At 48.5% G+C, this 19,467-nt stretch overlaps 1 protein-coding gene across 4 annotated transcripts in view; it reads left to right on the plus strand.

Annotated features, from left to right (window-relative positions):
• Syn3 (synapsin III) overlaps positions 1 to 19,467 on the plus strand; it is a 448,670-nt gene that overhangs the window by 33,244 nt on the left and 395,959 nt on the right. For all 4 annotated transcript variants that reach the window (XM_087555990.1, XM_087555992.1, XM_087555991.1 and 1 more), the window contains 1 exon segment: positions 15,681 to 15,738. In XM_087555990.1, coding sequence (XP_087412116.1) covers positions 15,681 to 15,738 — 58 coding nt within the window.

A 19,467-nucleotide genomic window follows, 5' to 3' on the forward strand; every position in this document is an offset into this window, starting at 1 on the left:
GAGTATATCTGTGTGTGACATGTGTGCGTGTTTGTATGTGTGTGCACATGTGTGTGGGTGCATGCACATGCATTAGCAAATATGCTCTAGGTATAGAGGCTGGAAGTTGATGTCAAGTGTCATCCTGAACCACTCAGCTCTTTATTAGAGGCAGGATCTCTCAGTGAACCCAGAGCCTACCAACCCTGCATGAGCTAACTGCCCTACCCCTTTACACCATCAGGATTCCCTGCCTCTGCCTCCCCAAGCCTGAGAGTACAGCTGTCCACCATGCCTTCAAAACTTTTACATGGGTTCAGGGTTCTGACCTCCAGTCCCCCCAGACTTGCAAGTCAAACACTTTATTCACTAGGCCATCTCCCCAGCACCTAACCAGACGTTTGACCTTATTCTGTGCTAGTTGCCTTAACTTTCCCTCAATATTCGTCAAGACAGTTGCTTCCCGTTCAGAAGTGAAATTTAATAATGGAGACGGTGGTTGGGTTACAGCTATGCCACATTCTGTCCTACCCTTCAATCCTCCTCGCAGCTCTGTAACTCCTGTGACTTACTGTGCCTAAATGTGGTACCTACTTCCTCAAGGACCTTTACGGGAGTACGTAACGTGAAAGTCAATATAAAAGTCTTTGGATAAGTAGTAAGTGGCACTGATGCATATGTACATTCTGTTGTAGAGAACTGTGGCCCTCTCTGTATGTCATTAATCATGACATCAGAACTTTCCAGGCGTTCTTGATTTATGTCTTCATCCCCAGTATTGTGCAGATAGGACGGGGTTCATCCCCTTGTGTCTGGTTTCCTGCTGGCATTTCCTTCCTGCTCAGCCCCTGCTAAGCAGATCTTACTGCTCTGTATCTGCTCACAGAGCCTGTGGTACTGGGACAAAGCACAGTGTACAAGGCTGGGACCCAGCTAGTGGCCCCAGTCAAGTAGCCTTTAAATTTTGACTTTGGTCATGGATCTCCTTATGTATAGGGATTAGTAGTGTAGAAGTCTTAGGTGCTGCTCCCTTGGAAGTCAGAGTGGAGATAACAATTTTGGCCTGAGTAGTCAGCCTCTCGATGTGTTGAGACATTTATCACATGCTCACACTTTAATTGGGTCTTAAGAACAACAGTGTTTGGTTTCTGGTGTTCTTCTTGCCCTTTGATGAGGAAAAAGAAATTGAGGCTCCTGTGCTTGCTTGGGAGTTGGCTCCATGTTCACTGAATGTTTGCGACTGGGAGACTTCCTACCACAGGATCATCAGCCTCTCCTTTGAGCTCCGTTCTTAAATCTTTATGGCCTCTCTAACTTCTGAGCATCTCGGTGGCATTCACAGCTGTCTCCAAATTAATGTTCCCTGGGCGCCTTAGAATCGGTCTTGCTGGTTGTGGTGGGGCACAGCTGTAATCCTGGCACTTAGGAGGCTGATTTTGAGAGAACTGTGAGTTCAAGGCCAGCCCTTGCTATGTAGGGAGACTGTTTCCAGCACTAACGGCTTGCAGAGACACCAGAAGATTCTCAGTCCTACCTGTTAAGTCTCCAAAAATGCCTGGCTACAGCTACCAAATTTAGCCAGCAGGTGGCAGGCTAGCCCCATGGTCCTGTGTGTCCTGGCAGAGCCAGCCGCCTCCAGGTCCTCTTCCTTCCCAGCTCCTCCTCCTCTGTGTGAAGATCTTGGGAGGAGGAAGTTGGGAAAAGAGAAGAAGCCAGCTCCCACAGCCTCTTCCTTTCCCTTTTGAGATGATAATGAGAGGGGCTCAGACTGTCAGGGCTAAGGGTGACCCTACCCCTCAACCCCAGAAGAACACTGCTGTCAGCTTCCTCCTGATCCTTCTCAGACTCAGCCCTGCGACTGTCTTTCTCCATTGGTCCAGGGCCAATCTGTCTCATGAGGTTTCCTTGCAAGCAGAGAGTGTGGTGGAAACGCACGCCTCTTCTCGAAGTCCAGCTGGCAGATTATTTAAACCTGGGGGATCCAATCAATTCCACCTGAGTATTGGCCACACCCCTGAGAAAGTGACCTTGCATTTGTTTTATTATTGTTTTCCTTACTTTTCTTTGCATCTAGTCCCTCAGTGGCTACACCCTTGGAGAAAATGGCACACCCCCTCACAGCAACCATTAACAGTCATCAGCTCCTCAGAAAGGGTGGGTTCTTGTGGGCACCACCTCTTCTCTCTCTGATGGAGTGTGGAAGGGTCGGTGTGGTCATGGTTACAGTGACAATGTTTTATCGGGATGACAACATGTCATGGCAACCCTCTCCACCCTGACAGTCTTAAAATCTGTGTGCCTTGACACAGGCATGATACAGATGCCCCAATCATGGATTTATGCTCATCAATCACTTATTCTCAGCTCTTGGACCAGAAATCAATCTTTGCATTAACCAACATCCTCTGGGGAGGAGAGGTGGAACGCAGATCTTCTGCCCCAGGCTGAGAGCAGCACGAGTTTATGAGAATAGACATAAATATTTAAATGCAGTTTGATGGCCTGCACCTTGGGAGAAACAGTATTGGGGTGTTCTCCTCCTGAGCCTTTCTCAGCCATAGCTTTTGATTTGGATCGGGTTTGTAGCGCTTGCATTTTCTGAGAGCAAATTGAGATTCCCCAGCCACCTTTGCTGCTAGGGCTCATGGCTGAACACTTTAAGATGCAGCTTGTGCAGATGAACCTGGCCATGCCACGGGGCTCTACAGTGCTTCTGTCCATTCTACTGGAGGTCTGACTGGATAGCAGGTCTGTCCTCTGGGATGGGACAAAGCAGTCAGTCTTGGAAACCACAAGAGAAAGGAATGAGCAAGTGAGTTGGGTTCCAAGCTCAGATTTCTTCAGCCTGATGTGCCAGCAGGCACTGGCTCCCTTGCCTAGATTTCCAGCAGTTTCCCTGGCTTCATGATTCCAGTCTTGACCTTGTCTCCTGGTCACCTTCCAACCTAGCATCATTATACCCTCTCTGGAAACAAATCGACTTCCACCCTTTGATGATGCATCACCAGCCTAAACTTTTAAGTTTAAAGTCATAAGCATGTGACCCCCACCCCACCCCAGCCCTGCGTATGTCTTCAGCACCACATCCGGCTCTGCAAACAAGTGACTCCTAGGCGTACCTAGTCCTAGCAATTTCTGTTCCCTGTTCCTCAAAACACCCTTCCTTACTATGTTTACCCGGCCAATTTCTGTTCATTCTTAGAAGCTTGAGTAGGTAAAGACGGTGCCTTTTCTGGGGAGCCACCTCTGACGTGACCATCTTGTTCACAGTGCTGGCTGCTACCTCCCCGGTGTAACTTAGCACATTCTTCACCACAGCCTTGAGGCTCACATCACAGCAGCTCGTGACTAATTCTTCCTCAAGCTGTTCACGAGTCTCTGATATTGTCTAGAGCTCACTGCACACTCAGTGCACAGTCGGTGTATGTCACTGTCTCTATCCCTGTCTAATCAGTGTGACATCATGAACTTAGAAGTACCTGACCTTAGTAGTCGGTGGTACCACACACACAGTAGAAGGGGTCACAATTCTAATCCCCATACTATGAAATCTTAGCTCTTTATCAATATGCCAGAGTCCCTGAGAAGTGAATGCTTGGATTGTTTTTAATAGAGAAAGCAGAGGCTGAGAAGATCCTAAGTTCAATCCCCAGAACCCACATGAAAAGCTGGAGGTGGTGGCACAGACTTGTAATCTAGCAGTGTGGAGTAGGGGACCGTGAGATCCCTGGGACTCGATGACTGTCACCATTCTAGCCTACTTGGCAAGTTCCAGGTTCAGCGAGAGATCTTGTCTCAACAACAGTGTGAGCAGGAGCTGAGGAACGACAGAGGCTTACCTCTGGCACCCACAGATACACACACTCCACACACACACATACACACATACATACTACACACACACACATACACACATACACTACACACACACACACACTACACACACACACTACACACACACACATACTACACACACACATACACACACATACTGCACACACACACTACACACACACATACATACTACACACACACACATACATACTGCACACACACATACACACACATACATACACACACATACATACCCACACATACACACACATACACACACATACTACACACACACATACACACACATACATACACACACATACTACACACACATACATACACACACATACTACACACACACATACTACACACACACATACTACACACACACATACACACACATACATACTACACACACACACACACACACACAGATACCCCTTATACATACATGTACACATACAAAAGCAAGCAGGGAGATATGTGGGTGCACCAACAGAGCCCTGGTTTTGAATTTCACAATACCAGCCATTCTGTTCATTAGGAATGACAGAGACCATAACGTGTTGGAGTAGGTGAACCATCCTGATGGCAGGTTGTCTGGGGTGAGAGGTGGGCACTGGGACACTAAGTGCAGATAAGCCTTTGTCCTGGTCTCCCTCTCTCCTCTCAGTTAACGTTGTTCTCAAATTGACTGCAGTTCCATCTAACAATGACCTGTCTTACGTCTGCTTGCCCCCCTCCCCTTGTTTATTTGACAAGTGGAAAGGGTGTCCTTCCTTTGAAGTTCCCCTTAGCCACCCCATGCCTGGAGCCTAGAGGCTGTCATACCTCATTTACCTGGCAAGGCCCAGTTAATGGGCACAGTTAATGGTAGCCCCGGATGAGCGCATGTTGAGCTTCTAAGACTGAGATGCCCACCTGTGTCTTCTCTCCCACCCGTGGCCTTCCCACTCCTAATGGTGTCATTGTGTTTCTATGCAAAGAGCAGCACAGATGACAGATACAGGGAAATGTGCGATGATCTGGCAAGTCATCAGCAGTGACAAGGTGTGATTGTGACAACGAGGACTGAACTTGGTGGCATGCTTCAGGCCCACTTGCTGTCACCCCCACATTCAGCCTAACAGAAGATCACATTGGCTCTGGGGCAGACAGTTGCACAGCAGTCACAGGCGCCATCAGTGCAGCAGCCCTTCCCAGTGGACTGACCACGGGCTGTTTCCCGGGTCCTTCCCAGTGGACTGACCGTGGGCTGTTTCCCGGGTCCTTCCCAGTGGACTGGCCACGGGCTGTTTCCCGGGCCCTTCCCAGTGGACTGGCCACGGGCTGTTTCCCGCGTCCTTCCCAGTGGACTGGCCACAGGCTGTTTCCCGGGTCCTTCCCAGTGGACTGACCGTGGGCTGTTCCCCGGGTCCTTCCCAGTGGACTGGCCACGGGCTGTTTCCCGGGTCCTTCCCAGTGGACTGACCACGGGCTGTTTCCCGGGTCCTTCCCAGTGGACTGGCCACGGGCTGTTTCCCGGGTCCTTCCCAGTGGACTGGCCACGGGCTGTTTCCCGGGTCCTTCCCAGTGGACTGGCCACGGGCTGTTTCCCGGGTCCTTCCCAATGGACTGACCACAGGCTGTTTCCCGGGTCCTTCCCAGTGGACTGACCACAGGCTGTTTCCCGGGTCCTTCCCAGTGGACTGGCCACGGGCTGTTTCCCGCGTCCTTCCCAGTGGACTGGCCACAGGCTGTTTCCCGGGTCCTTCCCAGTGGACTGGCCACGGGCTGTTTCCCGCGTCCTTCCCAGTGGACTGGCCATGGGCTGTTTCCCGCGTCCTTCCCAGTGGACTGACCGTGGGCTGTTTCCCGGGTCCTTCCCAGTGGACTGGCCACGGGCTGTTTCCCGGGTCCTTCCCAGTGGACTGGCCACGGGCTGTTTCCCGGGTCCTTCCCAGTGGACTGGCCACGGGCTGTTTCCCGGGTGAGGAAGCAGCAGAAGATCCTCATACCTGCTCAGGGCAACCACAGTGGCAGAGCTGGGGGTGGGGGAACAAGAGCCACCTTCCTGCCCAAGCCTCCCATGCTGGGCATGAAGGAGATGCTGGGCAGTTTGGATGGAACAGAAAAGCAAAGACATACAAGGATCAACAAACTCTGAGGCCTGACCGTGTCCTCATTATTACATGAATAGATTTATGAACGGACTTAGTGTCTTTTCCTGTGGCTGGGATAAAATACTCTGACAAAAGCAACATGAGGAAGAGATGATTGTTCTATGGCCAACAGCTCCAGTTTGTGACCTGTTATACTAGGGGACCCTTGGGGACTGGAACTTAAGGTACGTGGTTGCATACACAGAACCCACGGTCAGAAAGAGCAAGTGCATTGCTCTGAGCCTGTTCTCTCCATTTGAAACAGACCAGGGTCCCCTGCCCAGGGAATGGTCTCTTCCGCAATTAAGATTGTTCTCCCATCAATTAATGTAATTACAGTAATCCCCACAGGCATGCCTAGAGGTACACATCCCAGGGGAATCTGGATTCCGTTAATTGACAATGAACACTAACAACCTTGTCAGGTGTTGTGCTAAGTGGTTCCCACCCATTCTCTAGTCCTCCTAATCCCTGTGTGGGCACTAATACTATTCTTGTCTTATAAATAAGAAAGCTTTGTGATCCTAATCAGAGCAGATGTTACGGGCATCTTGGGATCCCATGAGGGCATTTGAGGACAAGCCTGGGTGTCTGTCACTCTGTTCTTGCTGCTCTCCCATCTGCACCTGAAGCTCAGGACCTCGTGTGCTGCGTGTGAGGAGGCTCTGGCACTGCTTGCACACACACACACGCACGCACGCACACACACACACACACACACACACACACACACACACACACACACGCATCCAGCATCTGACAGCTGAGAGGATGGTGGCAAAACTCCATTTACACCTCATTGGCCAAGCACAGAAGACCAGTGACCTCAGCCTGGAGGGAAGCGCCCTACCCCACCCAGGCAGCCTCACCCTGCCAGAGCCCTCAGAGTGGCTGACTGGAAAGGTGCCGGGAGGAAAGGGAGTCCTTGCATGATGCATCCAGACACTCATGATCTCAGACCTGCAAAGGGAATGTTTTGTAAAAATTGTTCTTGTGCACACAGAGAATACCCTTCCTCTTTTTAAAGTACCAAGGGAGCTCGGGCAGGGACTTTCCCATTCCTTTTACCTGCTTTTTTTATTACAGTTGTCACTTCTGGGATCATAACATACGTCAGATGCGTATGTCTATGAGAAGTAAGCAGAGAAGAGGATTAAGTTCTAGAGAATTCCAGTCTGGTAGGTGGCAGCTCAGAATCAAGGCCCACACTTTACTCTCGCCAACTCTGTGTCTTGGCCAGTTTGCTTGTGAGCCTGTGTATTTGTAAAGCAAGTGATTGTCCTAGCTCTGTCTCCACCTCAATGGCCTTGGTGCTGGGGCAGGGGGATGATGAAGCCCCTAGTAAGAGTTCCTGTCTCATCTCTTTCACGTGAATTTTTTAGCACATGCAATTTCTCCACCTCGTGCTTCCAACATTAGTTCCGCCTTGGGGCTGTTTCTCCCCTGTTTAACAGCTAGCGTTTTGAGTACAGTGCCTAGCACAACTGAAGGTCAGTGAGACGGGTATTTCATTAGTGAAGAGACAGACACCAAAGAGCTTCCGCTTCTTCTGTAGGAAGGTGCCTTGGGAGGGCTCTCTCAGAAGACACTTGGGTGTTCCCTGTTACTTTCTTGGTATTCCCAAGGCTCCTTGCAGAAAGAGGGTAACAGAAAGGTTCCAGTCTTCTACTGAGGAGTCAGACTACTTCTGGGTGCTTGGACAACAAGACACCTTGGAGCGTCTCTCTGGGGGCTTGCAGTGGGCCTAATTGGTCCACAGTAACCAGGATGTTCTTCTCCATCTTTGCCACCAGCAGGTAGGGGCAGGGGAAAGGATGTGGTCAGATGTGACCAGATACCTGATCCGAAGCAACTTATGAGAGGAAGGGTTTATCTGGGCTCAGACTTTAAAGGTGCAGTCGTCCATCGTGGGGGGAAAGGATGGCAGGAGGTGTGGGAGGCAGGTACATTGTGTCAGCATCTGGAAGCAGGGTGCGATGAATGCTGGTGCTTAGCTGGCTTTCTCCATTGTAGACCATCTGAGAATCCAGCCCAGGGGATGGTGCCACCCAAAGGTATGTTTCCATTGGTGATTCTGCAAGCCATCGCACTGACAATAAAGATTACCATCAAAGTAGGATCGTCAGGGTGAGGAAATAAAAACACAGGTTATCAAGTGAGTACTTAGTGAAGGTGCTAAGGAAATACAGTGAAGCATGAGACTGACTTATTACTAAACGTATGTTTATCGGAAATTGGAATTTCAAGGGGTGTCCAGTATTTTCCCCCTTCAGGGAAGAAGGTAAATGTGAAACAGCGAGAGGCTAGCCTCTGAAGCACCTTGCTTTCTGTTTGGGGAGTCAAATTAGGTCTCCTGCTGGGCCCCATCCTCAGAACACAGCTTTCTCTGACATCACCAGCAGTAGCGAGGGAGAGAGATAAGCCCAGAGGACTGTCTCCAACCAGACTCCTAGCTCCCTACCCTCCCTTTCAGTTATGAGACCTTAGTCAAGTCTAACCTCCCAGTCTCCCATTCCTCCTCTGTCAGGCAGGACTACAGACTAGCTTTGCTACAGGGTAAAGATAATGGCCCGGGTGAAGTGGGTACATGGCTCACCCTGACATAATAGGCCCTGGGACGGTAATTGTTATTAATTGCAGTTACTAATTGCTTGTGACTATAATAGCCCTGGGAGCCAGGGGGAAGGAAGCTGCTTGGCATGCTTCTCAGTTAAGCTGGTTGTGCTGCAGGGCCAGCTTCCAGAAGCCCTGGAGGAAGGGTGTCTAGGCCCTGGCAGACTGGCAGTCATTCCTGAGTCACAGAGAGAGCTCCAACTCAATCAGCTGAGCCTAGAGTAAACGGAGAAGGTTAAAGCATAGACGCACAGCTCTGCTGTAGATCCCCGGCTCTGGGGAACAACTCATGCCCATTGGCACCATAAAGCCCTCTATTGCATCAGCCAACTGTTGTATGCGGAGGACTGTAAGGGGCTTCTAGTGAACTGAAGATGGGGGTCTCATTAAAGGGGTGTCACCTCTTATTTGCTTTATTTATTAACTCAAACATTCCACCTGACCCCACCTGCAGGGCTTCAGTACTGGTCCTATACCTCTGCCTTCTTTCTCTGTATTTCTCCCTGCCCTAGTGTCCAGGGAGAGGGGAGGGGCGTGGACATTCCCCATCAACCAGTTCTGTTGCCTAGAGACGGCTCAGTTTTCCCAGGCCCGGCCCCTTTTATCAGGGAGACAATGCGTGCACACACAGTGAAGGCCTTGTGTGGCACCCAAGCCCCTAGCCCTTTGACTTGAAGAATTTTTCAAGTGCTGACCCTTCTTCGTGAGGTCTTCATGCTGTCCAATCCAAGGGCCAGTGTCTCTGCAGCTTCCTACCCAGCCTCTGTGAGTAGAGACAGAGGAAGGGGAAACAGAAAGATTGTTGCCGCCACCCTGCTCGTGTGGAATCTTGGGGGAAAGCTTCACCCTTGGAACCTAGCTAGAAGATACAAGGAAAATGTCTTTGAACAGAAGCGAATGTGGATAAAATTTCCCCCTAAATCTCTTCCTTTCTGCTGTCTCTCTAAAGAGCTTGACTGAGCCGTGAGATCTCAAATGTAAAGGGCACCCTCCATCCCAGAGCACCTGTTTCCTTAGATATACCACCATGTGATGTGTGAAGACCATGTCTCTTGACGAGCGTTCCTTTTAGAGTGATTATTTCCAGCTACCACCCGGAACTTGTTGCATAAGGTCAAGTTCTTTCTCATGGAAAGAAGGACCTTTGGCCAACATAAGTAAAATGAGGTTTTACTAGGAAAAGAATGGGTAATGATTGGAATTCTAGGAAACGTCAACCTGTGAGACCCTTCCAGAGATCTGCATACAGCATACATGCATACCTCAACCCTCATTTGCCTTTGCAACTTAAAAAACAAATTCTTGGTCAATATTAAGCCTGGCTTCATCTACTCCTTCTCTCTTGAGAAGACTCTCTGACAGACCTACCAATGTTGTCTACAGGAGGGAGGCTTGGTTCTGTCAGGACATGAACCAATACGAATGGAAGGACCACTACTAGACAAGCATTCAATGGATCCAAGGCAAGCCAAGAGAAACTGTCACCTACCACAGTGGACTCTGAATGGCTAGAATGGAGCCAGGAACCTGCTTTTTGATCGTGATGGAAAACCAACCTTTGAAGCTATCAAAACAGAGGGCTTACTACATGATTTCAGTGAATAGAAACAAGACCACTGACGGAGCAATGGAAAATGGAGATGAAGTTCAACTTGATGAACAGAGCAGGCCAGGCACACGTGCGGCTCAGTATGAGTACAGTTAGCTGGCGGAGATCAAGTGGTGGTGGGAAAAGGGTGAGTTTCCCATGGTGTAGAAGATCCCAAATTTGGTTTGGCTACTCATTTGTGAAAGTCATGAAGGGCTCAGGCCCCAACGATCTTATTCTAGAAACCCTTAGAGAAGGCTCCAAACTCAAGCGTTTGCTCTTCTCCTCTTGCCTTTGTCTTACCTGAATCATGCCCTTGCCTCGTTCTTCTCTGAGGAATTCCACAGCCTAGTTGCAAGTGTTGCCTCACCCTCCACAGCCTGGCTTTCTAGCCCAGGCCCTCCCAGTGACCTTCTTTCTAGAACCCCTTAGAGACCTGCTTCTGCTTAGGCAATAGAGATTTCAAAGCTGTGTCCCCAGACTTTACCCCATTGGTTACAACATGGCCCCTGGAAAGGCATGTCTCTGGGCAGATGCCAGCCTCATTACCTAATGTCTCTCTCCCCAAGGTCTGTAGAAGCCTCTGATGTGCTCCCTGGCAGGAGGGAATCATCTGCCATGGCAGAAAAGGGATGGGGATTCCTGTCCACTCTTCTGCTGGGTTTTCTGAAGGTCTCTCAGAAGTTAACTACCATGCAAAAAACTGGCTTAATCAGAGGCTGCCTGTGGAAACACAGCAGTCAGTATGGGGACTTGTGGATGGGAACAAGCACAGGTGGGAAGAAACACTTCCCTGTGGTCAGAGGGCTTCTTTTGGACCAAGCTGGATCTCTATGCTGCTGCACGGATGGTTATCACATATCTGTGTGTCACTGCCTCCTGGGAGGGAGTGAGCCCTGTGTGGTCTTCCTGGTTGGCTCCTTGGAGCCTGAAGGTTCTGCACAGAGCAGATGGTCCAGCGCTGCAGGTTGAATCATGCAGAGGCTTCCTGGGTCTATGGGCCTGGCTTGCTGGGTAAAGCACTTGCTGCACAAGTGTGAGAACCAGAGTTAAACCCTGGGGACTCTGGTGAATGAGTGACCATGCTGCCCCTGCTACATTCCGGGACTCAGGGAGGTGGGAAGAGGATCCCAGCTGGCTGGCTGGGCTAGCAGAATCCTCAAACTCTGGGATCCAGTAAGAGATGCTGCCTGGCCTCACTGTCTCCATGGTCGGATGGATCTGTCCGGGAGCCCTGCTCTGACACAGGTAGATCCCATCTGTGCTCATTCCCTGCCTGAGGCAGGAAAAGAATGCAGTGCCCACTCCTCATAAATCTTTGTCACATGCCACCACATCCTGGGGCCCCAAAGTAGGCATTTCCCGCCCCAGGCAGCCTAGTTTGCAATATTCTCCTTCCTGCTGCCTTCAATGTGTCAGTAAAATATGAGGCCACCCACAGAGACAGAAACCTCCTGGAATCCAGTGTTCCCACCCCCTTTCACAGGGCAGGACCATGGATTTGGTTGATTGGCAGAGTTATTCAAGAAACTGTGAATGTGGACATATTAGGGCACTGGGATGGGACTGCTGGTAGAAGACAAAGCCATTGGACAACGTGGATCCATCTGTTTAAACCAAGGTCGGTCGAGCAGCCAGTCAACAGCAGAGACACTGGCCTCCACCCACAAGGCATCTCGAATTCTATGCCATCCCTCCCCTTCTCTCTGCCACACAGGGCTGTTCTGAGGCAGCTCCAGCCTGATTTAGCCCATCCTTCCACCACCATCCCCACCCCCAACCCCCAGCAAGAAGGCAGCAGTCTGTGTGGCCCAGCAGGAGACAGACTTCTGACTCCCAGCCAGGCAGAGGGATGGACAGCCTGACCCTCACCTCAGCCTGAGACAGCCTGCCAGCCTCAGCACTAAACATTCCAAAGACTCCTGGGAAGGTGAGGCCTCTTTGAGGCAGGAGCTGCTTGGGAGGCATACAATGCAGAACAGTCTGGGTTCCAGTTTGGAATCAAGTCCGAGGCTGACTGTCAGTCCCACAGGTTGGACATACACACAATGACCCCTATAATCAGATGTAGATTTGTGAGTAATTGCAACAATTGGCCAGTAGGTGGCAATAGAGGGTCACAAGGAAGATCTGGATGCAGGGACAAGGGAGACATTTCCTTACCTGGTCAGCATGTAGGAAGTGCAGTCCCGTGCCGTGTCACAAGGTGCTGTCCTGTGCAGTGGCTGTTGAAACAGACCTCACACACTGGGTGTTTGGAGGCAGAGGAGAGATTGTAATGTATAATTACAAGGCAAAGCAGTACTGTAAGGTTAAGGGAATATGCTTGGCTGTGGAGGAGGGGTACCCAGCCCAGCCAGATAGGGGTGCTGCTAAGGAAACCAAGAGAGCAGATAGCACCTATGAGGACTCTGGAAGGTGAGAGAGAGACAGCCTGGCAAAACAGAGGGGTGAGCCTGTGCAAAAGACCAGAAGCACAAAGCAGAGGACATGCTGAAGCATCACAGGTGTGTGTGTGTCTGTCTGTCTGTCTGTCTGTCCATGGAAACAGCTATAAAACAACATGTGGCAACAACAACAGCAGCATCCCCATTAGGAAGGAATTTTACTGAATCCTGAACATCCGAAACTATGGGACAGCTGGAAAATCTATGAGACCTTGAATGACAACTTCTGCATCTGCAGGATATGGGAGTGACCCTGCCCCATTCCCTCCTGGGGTTGATGGGAAGGTCAAGTACTAGGAAGAAGAACACCAGAATCTGCCTGGGTATGGAGTGAAGAACGGAGAGTGGAGAGTGACTGGGAAACTGGGAAGGATGTGAGCTGAGACCGAGAACCAAGAGCTGCCCAGTGCTATGCTGCTAAGGTCTGGATGAGTCCTTACGAGCTATAGTCATCAGAGAAGGGATCCAGATATTTTATTTAAACATTCCCTAGCTTTATTCATTGCGGCCATTCGTTTTAAGTGTCATCTTGCCACAATGCAGAATTGCCTGAGAACATCAACCCAGGAACTGACTTGATCAGGATGGCCCGTGGACATGGCTGTAGATTATTGTCCTAATTATTAATCGGGAAAACCCAGTCAGTGAGAGGTACCATTCCCTACTAAGGAAAGGTAGCCGAGAGCAAGCAGGCAAGGATGAATTCATGCTCTCTTTACTCTTGACTATGGACACGTTGTGACTGCTTCAGTTCAGACCTTGACTTTCCCAGCATGCTGGGCTATAACCTGGCGTTATAAGCCAAAAGCCCTGTCATCTCTAAGTTGCTTTTGGATAAGATCTTGTTGATTAGAATGCTTATCAACTTTAAATATTAGTCATACACCTCTTAGGATATTTGCTGGTTTTTCACAGCCCCCACAAATACAGGAAGTGGGATGGGATGTGCTGACTCCCTTGTTGAGGATTCTCGATGAAAGTCTGCGTCGTGTGAGGCTACGCACACATTGAAGAGCACCAGTGGGAAAGAAGCAAAGTAGAACCTTACTTTCAAGTCATACCACCCACCCCTGTCCCATGAAAGTCCAGTCTCAGTGACACTGTAGCCTGACAACATTGTAAGAAAAAGTACCATGAATATCGAAGCTGTCAGTCAAGGGTGCTGGAAGGCTTGGGAGAGGGAGGTTGTACTGGCATTGGCTGAGAATCGATGGGGGCATGAGCACAGACAGAAGGAAGCAGTCTGAGGGTTTGTAGGAAGACTCCTTTCACAAAAGAAGATTAAGAAAAATAGTTCCCTCCTCCAGGGAAAAGAACAGAATCACAAGACTTAGGACAAGGTTCATGAACGCGATGCTTACAAATTATTGATTAGAACTGGGTTGTATGACCACAGCTTACATAGGGGAGGCTCAGGACTACAGTTTTATGTGCTAACCTGTGAATGTTTCTGCTGAGGAGAAAGGAGAGGATGAGCTAGGATGAAGAAAATCACTGCTGCCATCCCTAAGAGGGTTTATGGAAATGCTTAATGTAGTGCCTGGTTCACTGGTGACTCAGGTATCTGTTTCATTGCAAACGCAGTGCAAAGTGGGAAATGCAAACTGGCTCTTTAGCATTATGTATGGAACGATACCTAATGCCCTATGCACCCTCTATCCAGACTCTTTCAGGGTTGAGCAGAAGAAAGCAGAGACACAGAGGAAAATACCTGGAGACAGATTCCCCCTTAAGATCTCCAAGCTTTAGTCTCTGGGATTTGAGTTTCCTCCCTGATAGCACAGAAATAAAAATGCCTGCCTCATGATAGTGCTTGTATACATTAAAGGAAAAAGGCCACAGATTCACCCTACGACCCACTGGTCCATTCATTCGTTCATTCATTCTTCATTCATTCATTCAATTAATTGCACTCTTGTGGTGTGTTGCACACTCTTGTGTGTTTGGAATAAAACTGGTTGAAGTCCTGTTGTCCTTCTGTGGGATACAGGCATTAAGCACAGTTATTGCTTCTAACCATACCTGAAATCAGCAGTGGGAAAAACAGCATGTGTCTGATCTATGGTCAGGAGTAGGTTCCTTACGGAGGAAAGTGAGCAAGTGGGAGGGACTGAGCAGTAAGATTGGAGGGTTTGCAGGGACAGGGAGGGAGGTCACAAGTGTTGTGTTCTATAAAAAGATAAGGAGAGAGGGAATATGATTGGTGGAGATGCAGTCAGGTGTGGGGGAACGGAGTGCCTATGCGGACCCATGCTGAGGCATCCCTTCCTTCTGAAGGACCAGATGGGGAGAGGAATTGAGAGGGTAGTAAAAATAGAGAAAGAGAGAGAGAGAGAGAGAGAGAGAGAGAGAGAGAGAGAGAGAGAGAGAAGAAGAAGAAGGAGGAGGAGGAGGAGGAGGAGGAAGAGGAGGAGGAGGAGGAGGAGGGGAGGCTGGCCATGAGCACATGGAGAGAAAGGGGGTGGGGAATGGGGAGAGAGGGTGAGCAGGAGCAAGAGAGCAAGAGAGGAGGGGGCAAGCAGCCCCTTTTATAATGAGTTAGGCATACCTGGCTGTTGCCAGGTAACTGTGGGGCGGAGCCTAGACAAAATGCCAACTGAAGAATATTGTCTACTCCTTTGCCTCAATAGGTGGTTGGTGGAAGAGAGACATGGAAGGGTCAGTGGCTAGAGGAAAAGACTAGTGGTTAACAGATGGACTTAAACCAGAAGACGAGAAAGCAGGTGGATCAGTAGTACATATGTGTAATTTAATGAAACAGCACCAAACTGTATTATTTATGTTTTCCTTTTCTCATTGAGCCTTTCAAATGACTCATAGACATAGGAAGCATGGCTTTCTTTTAAAGGCTGCAGTTGAGTCAAAGGAGGCCAAGTCACTGGGCAGAACCAGAACTTGAATCTCCTGTCTTCCCGTCCACTCTTCCTTCTGTCCTCCACCATTCTGTCTTTAAACACCAAGGTGGTCATCGGAGGACAGAGCCAGATGAGGCCTGTCTTGGCTCACACCTCTAGGCCTTTGGAAAACAGAATAAAAGGCATGGATCCTTACTGAGCAAATCTCTTGGTCTCCTTTCAGGTCGAAATATTTTCATGGGAAGAAAGTGAATGGCGACATTGAGATCCGGGTGGAACAGGTACGTGGTGGCTCCTTCCCCAGCTCTTTCCACAGTTGCCCTTTTCTGAACTGGGGACATTTCCAAGAACAACCTTGCTTCCATTTTATGTGGTCATAATGAATAAAGATTGCCAGAAAAATCCCGGACTGTACTCATGAGTCTCATAAAGTTCCAGAATCTTCCTGTCCACTAATTTTGCAACCTTTTGGTTGTAGGTAGCATATAAATTAGGGTTCTCTAGAGGATCAGAACAATAGAACTGGTGTTTGTGTGTGCGTGTGCGTGTGTGTGTGTGCGTGTGCGTGCGTGTATGTGTGCATGTGTGTGCATGTGTGTGTGAATGGAATTTATTAGAGAAGCTTATAGGCTGTTGTCCAACAACTCCAAAAATGGCTTTCTATGAATGGAAGGTCTGATTCCAGTAGTTGTTCAGTCTATGAGGCTGGATGGCTCAACTGGTTAGTTTATGGTAGAATTCCAAAGGAGTAGGCTTTAACGGCAGTAAAGGAATGGATTTTCCAGCAAGAGTAATAGCAAGCACACAAAGGGTGAAAGCTTTCTTCTTCTGTGTCATTAATATATGCTGCCAGCAGAAAGTTTGTTCCAAATCAAAGGTGGATCTTCTCACCTAAAAAGATCTGAATAATAGGTGTATCATCCCACTTCAAATGATGTAATTAATAATAAAAAACCTCTCATAGGTGTACCAAGCAGTTTGGGTTTTAGTTCATTCCAGATTTAGTCAAGTTGACAGCCAAGAATAACCATCACAGATAGAGAACTTTTCTACAAGAGAAATATTAAAAGGAAGTCATGCTACAAAACTGAGACAAGTAGAGATGTTCAGGTGGAAAGCCATGTGCTTCATCTTTTTCCATGACTTGAAGATAACTGCTTTGACTTTGACTATGGAGTATTGTAGAAGTATTAGTTACTTTCATATTACTGTGACCAAAATATCATGACCAGGACAATTTAAAATGGAAAGCATTTAATTTGGCTTAGGATTTCAGTGGGCTAGAGTCCATGATGGTAGGGCAAAGGCAACAGGAACAGCTGAGAGCTCACATCTTGATCTTCAAGTAGCAGGCAGAGAGAGACACACTGGGAGTGGAAAGTCTTTTGAAAATTCGAGGCCAGCCTCCAGTGACACACCTCCTCCCACAAGGCCACACCTCCTTATCCTTCTCAAACAGCTCCACTAACTGGAGACCAAGTATCCAAATACATGAGCCTGTGAGGGCCATTCTCATTCAGACCACCATAGTGGAAGAGCATTATGTTTGAATCCAGACTCTCTTGTTTCTAGGTGTTGAGCAGGTGGCTTAATCTCCCTGTGTCAACATTTTCTTGTGTCATTGTAGCTGGGATTAAATTATTTGAAACATCAAAAAAGAGCAGAATTGAGACTACCATTTCTCTCTATTATGCTCTCAATATCCAGCTCTGTTATTTTATGTAGAAAGAAGCATTGATTGGATCAAATAGCATGGGAAATCAGGACTAGATCTAGACCTCCTGATTCCTGACCAGGGACTCCCCAAATAAGTAACCTGAGACAGTCCTTTAAAGGAGCATTGTACTCAACCTTAGGAGAACACATCACAGCAAGGAGCAATGGACTTTCATGGCTGAGCAGTGATTGAGCCCTTTCCAGCTCTTCTTTGGTGCTCTCTTGATAACAGTGGCATCAGCTTGTGATGCATGGTGGGCGTACAGGTAGGATTGCATGAGTTAGGGACAGGGCATGTCCTTCTCTCCCTCTTCTCTTTCTTCTCTATCTTCCTTGCTCTCTCCCTTTTCATTCCATTTTACCTTCTTTGTCCTCCTTTTTCCTGCTTTCTCTCACTCTATGCCTCCTCCCCCTACTGATTCTTGTGCTGATAGTGGTTGAGACAGTGATTATCTGTCCTTTTCCTCCCCCTCCTCTACTCCCCTCTTACTCCATTCCACCACCACCTTTCCTCCTCACTGTTTTCTTCTTGTCGTTCTTCAGCGAATAAGAATAAAACTAACTGGAAGAAACAGCATTTGGAATGCAAGAACAGGAATGGCCTATCTCCCCACCCCCACCCTTGCACTTTTTTGGTTTTTTGATCTCTGTGAGTCAGAGGAAGGGAGGAAAACTTCTGAGCATCGAATTGATGGAGTTGGCTTCATGTTAAAACACCTACAGCTTGAACTTCAGTATGATCTGGTGGCTTTTAAGTTAATCCAGTGTCTACTAATTTTCCTTCCATGGCCAGAAAAGCAGGCTATTTTTGTTCATTTTACACATGTTTCCAGTGTCTACTATGCTGGATTGCTCGTGTAGGGAAGGATAAAGAAACAATGGTCCTGTCCATAAACAGAAATGGCTTTGCGGTAGGAGTGCTCTTTGAATTGGATTGAAGAGTAGATGGGCTCTCACCATGTGGAGCTGGTGGCATGGAGAACATGTGGGGTTGTAACCCAAGGGCAGAGGAAGTTGGCCAGTACAGGATTAGACATGGGCTCATTGTTTGACTGAAATACAGGACTTAGTTTCTTCCCCTGCCCCTCTCTCAGTGGAGAGTGCCACCTGGACCTTTCACCATGGCTGCAAATCTGTAAGTCTCCTTCTGCCCCCACACCTACCCTCTGTTATGCCCTCTTGATTCCATATCTTACAATTCCCTAGTCTTTTTCACTGCTGTCCCCAAATTGTCACAGATCTACTTTGGTTGAAGTCATCCAAACTTTCAACCAACAGCCTTATAGCTCTTATTTGTTTACTAATATCCACTTTATTCTTCTTGCCAACACCAGAGTGATCTGACTTTGTGTGTGTGTGTGTGTGTGTGTGTGTGTGTGTGTGTGTGTGTGACTGTGTGTGTATGTGTGTGTATGTGTGTGGTGGTGGTATAGGAACATGTATATAATGCATGTGTGATGACTGTAGAACTATTTCTGGCGTCCTCTTCCCCTTTGCATGAGTAAGGAGCTCTGGTTTTGCTGCTGTGTATGCTATTAGCTGTCTCGGGAGCCTCTGGAGTTCCCCAGGTCTGTCTCTCAATCTCTGCTTGACAGCACTGAGAAACAGATGCTTGCAACTGCACTATGCTTACTGTGGGTTTCAAGAATCCATGCTCAGGAACCTATTCTTGTCAGCAACCCCTTTACCCACTGAACCATCTTGCTAGCACCTAGAGTGATATTTTGAAGAGTGAGTTGGGCCTTCAATGACTTAACTTCCTCAGAGACTCCCTCCCCGAGTCCTGTCTGAATCAGGAAACTCAGTGGAACTACTCTCAAAGCACCTCACTGCAGCAGAGTATTTTACCTATACATTTAGGGCTGGACTATTTGCCTGAGGGTAGGTGCCATGACTGTTTGGATCTCACTCTGTTAAGCATGGGTCCCATCCCAAACTAGAACTGAAGGAAATATTTGCAGAATGAGTAACTGACAGATTCCACACATTCTGGCTGCGTGTCACTTTCCAAGAGTGATAAACACTGCTTCCTAATCTTTCTTCAAAGATCTTGGTTGTCCGTAAACCATCTGGCAGTGTTTAGTTGCCCAGTGAGCTGGACCTGCCTCTCTCTTTGTGGTAACCCCAAGGCTTGCTTTCATATCCCTTTTGTATCTTAACGCTGCCTTTGGCCCAAGTGGCAGGTACCAAATCTGTATGTAGGGATGGACACCTGATGGAGCTGCACACAGAGACACTGGGAACACTTCAGGAGTCTGTGGGGGGCTAGAGTCATGATGGAAAATGTTGGCTGA

The sequence above is a fragment of the Rattus norvegicus genome, chromosome 7 (genome assembly GCF_021556685.1).
Source record: "Rattus norvegicus strain SHRSP/BbbUtx chromosome 7, alternate assembly SHRSP_T2T, whole genome shotgun sequence".
In the NCBI taxonomy this organism is placed as follows: Eukaryota; Metazoa; Chordata; class Mammalia; order Rodentia; family Muridae; genus Rattus; species Rattus norvegicus.